The 1,889-nt window shown below is 47.5% G+C and overlaps 1 protein-coding gene across 1 annotated transcript in view; it reads right to left on the bottom strand.

Moving 5' to 3' along the window:
- LOC119581828 overlaps positions 1-1,889 on the bottom strand; it is a gene marked incomplete in the record, with an annotated part of 163,301 nt that overhangs the window by 51,602 nt on the left and 109,810 nt on the right. The window contains 2 exon segments of the mRNA XM_037929963.1: positions 1,091-1,159; positions 1,702-1,889. Of these exon segments, the coding sequence (XP_037785891.1) occupies positions 1,091-1,159; positions 1,702-1,889 (257 nt within the window).

The following is a 1,889-nucleotide window of genomic DNA, read 5'->3' as shown; positions in this document are numbered from 1 at the left end:
GCCGCGACAATCCAAATTTACTGTATTTCCAATATTTGTATAACTGTGATACGATTAAACTCACGGCCTTCCAGCGGCGTCATTTGCATAATCAAATCCTCTTCAGCTGACGGTAGCGTTTTTATGGCGAGTCTTCAAGGCAGGTGTTCACACACACACACAATGCCTCGCCATGGCGTGCCAGTTGTACCATTCCTTTTTAAACATTCTGAGATACTGACCTCACATCTAAGTCTTTTTTCTGTACGATAATGTCGGCACGATGTTTCTTTCTCAATTGACTGTTCGCTGTTCGCACCAAGCCACGAAACGGCGAGGCACAAAGCGGGCCCCCAAGCACGTGGGAGGAGGTTACGAACGACCACCTGACGCGGCAGGGACAACGCTGCGAGCTGACTGCTCGCCTCTCGCTCTGAGCCGACTTGACTCGGGATTAGGAACAGTCGGCGCAGGGAGGCGACTCGAATGGCGAAGGCTGAGAGCACGGGACGCACAGGCAGACCCGTTACTTCCGTATTGTGGCCTCCGTGGATTTGAATCTGTGAGCGTCGCTTCGTTGCGCCAGGGATTAGAATCCAGGTATAGCGTGATGAGTGATAAAATGCGATCGCGGCATATGGTTCCCGTCAGGTGGCAGGGTCTTCGAGGGATTACAATGGTGAAAATTACAGTATTATCTCCAGGTAATGTAGACATTAGTCTCTGCTATTGAAATTACAAGTTGCCCTGGGAGCAGTCTGCCCGGCCGCATGACGGTGCGTATACGTAACCACAAGTCATCACCCTCTGCGGGCCTTGGACAAAGCCATTGGGTATCTTATATTAAAGCCCGTGTGAATTTTTCCATTAAAAAAATCGGCGTCAACCTTAGTATGCACTATTCACATCATATTATCTGATTCATAATGTGGCTAATGACACAACAGCAAGTGCGGATACTATTCTGGAATGATGACAACTCAAATACGAAACAGCTTTCGCAAAAGAAAGGCCTAAACCAAAGATAAGGGTTATGAAAGGTAGCGTTTCAGCATCATTATTAAGATGTGATCATACTATTCGAAACAATAAAAGCAAACTGAGCACTAACCTTGACGCAAGACTCTCTCCGAGGGTGCCAGGCGGGGGGCGGGGGGACTGGCGGCAGGCACTCGCGTTCCTGTCATGGCGAAGAACAAGCAGTCAATTGTGACTCACTGGCATTCGCTGATAGAACACTATCCTTGGTCACCAAGGGGTAAACACTGATTATAAAATCCACGCAGAAGGAATGCTAACCTTTACGGAACACACACACCTTGATCCTATGCTTTTGAAATATATATAAATCACAACGATAGAGTGCAGAGTCACCGAGTCCGCGATCAAATGAATTCCAACTAATCTGCGCATAAAAAGGCATGACGGTGCGCTGCCACACAATCAGACCTGTACTCAGGCCGAGATTAGGTCTTGTTGTCTACATGATGATCAAGAAAGCGTCTAGCGCTCAAGCTAAGTGAGTCGGCAACCTTCCCATGATAATCATATCCCATGAGGTATGAGACCTTCGTACTGTGAGCAGCTACAGTAATTTTGCCGAATAATTACAACAGACATTTCCCCGAAAGCTATCCATGCAGAGCACTTATGCACAGATACACGTGTAGCACACGCAAGCACTTTCACTTGCAGGCACACACAAAATACAACATGGCTCACCATCGATTCCTCCGCCAGATCTGCAATTCTCAACTGCTGTTCTTCGATCACCTGCTTCTGCTCCTCCATCACCTGCTTCTGATCCTCCATCACCTGTTTTTGTGCCTCCATCACCAATTTCTGCTCCTCAACCTGATGAATTTTGTCTTCGATTTGATGTTGCAATTCCTCCCTTTCCGCTTCCACGA

The sequence above is a fragment of the Penaeus monodon genome, chromosome 15 (genome assembly GCF_015228065.2).
Source record: "Penaeus monodon isolate SGIC_2016 chromosome 15, NSTDA_Pmon_1, whole genome shotgun sequence".
Lineage (NCBI taxonomy): Eukaryota > Metazoa > Arthropoda > Malacostraca > Decapoda > Penaeidae > Penaeus > Penaeus monodon.
The sequence above is the reverse complement of the archived record's forward strand: the minus strand, read 5'-3'. Positions and strand labels throughout refer to the sequence as shown.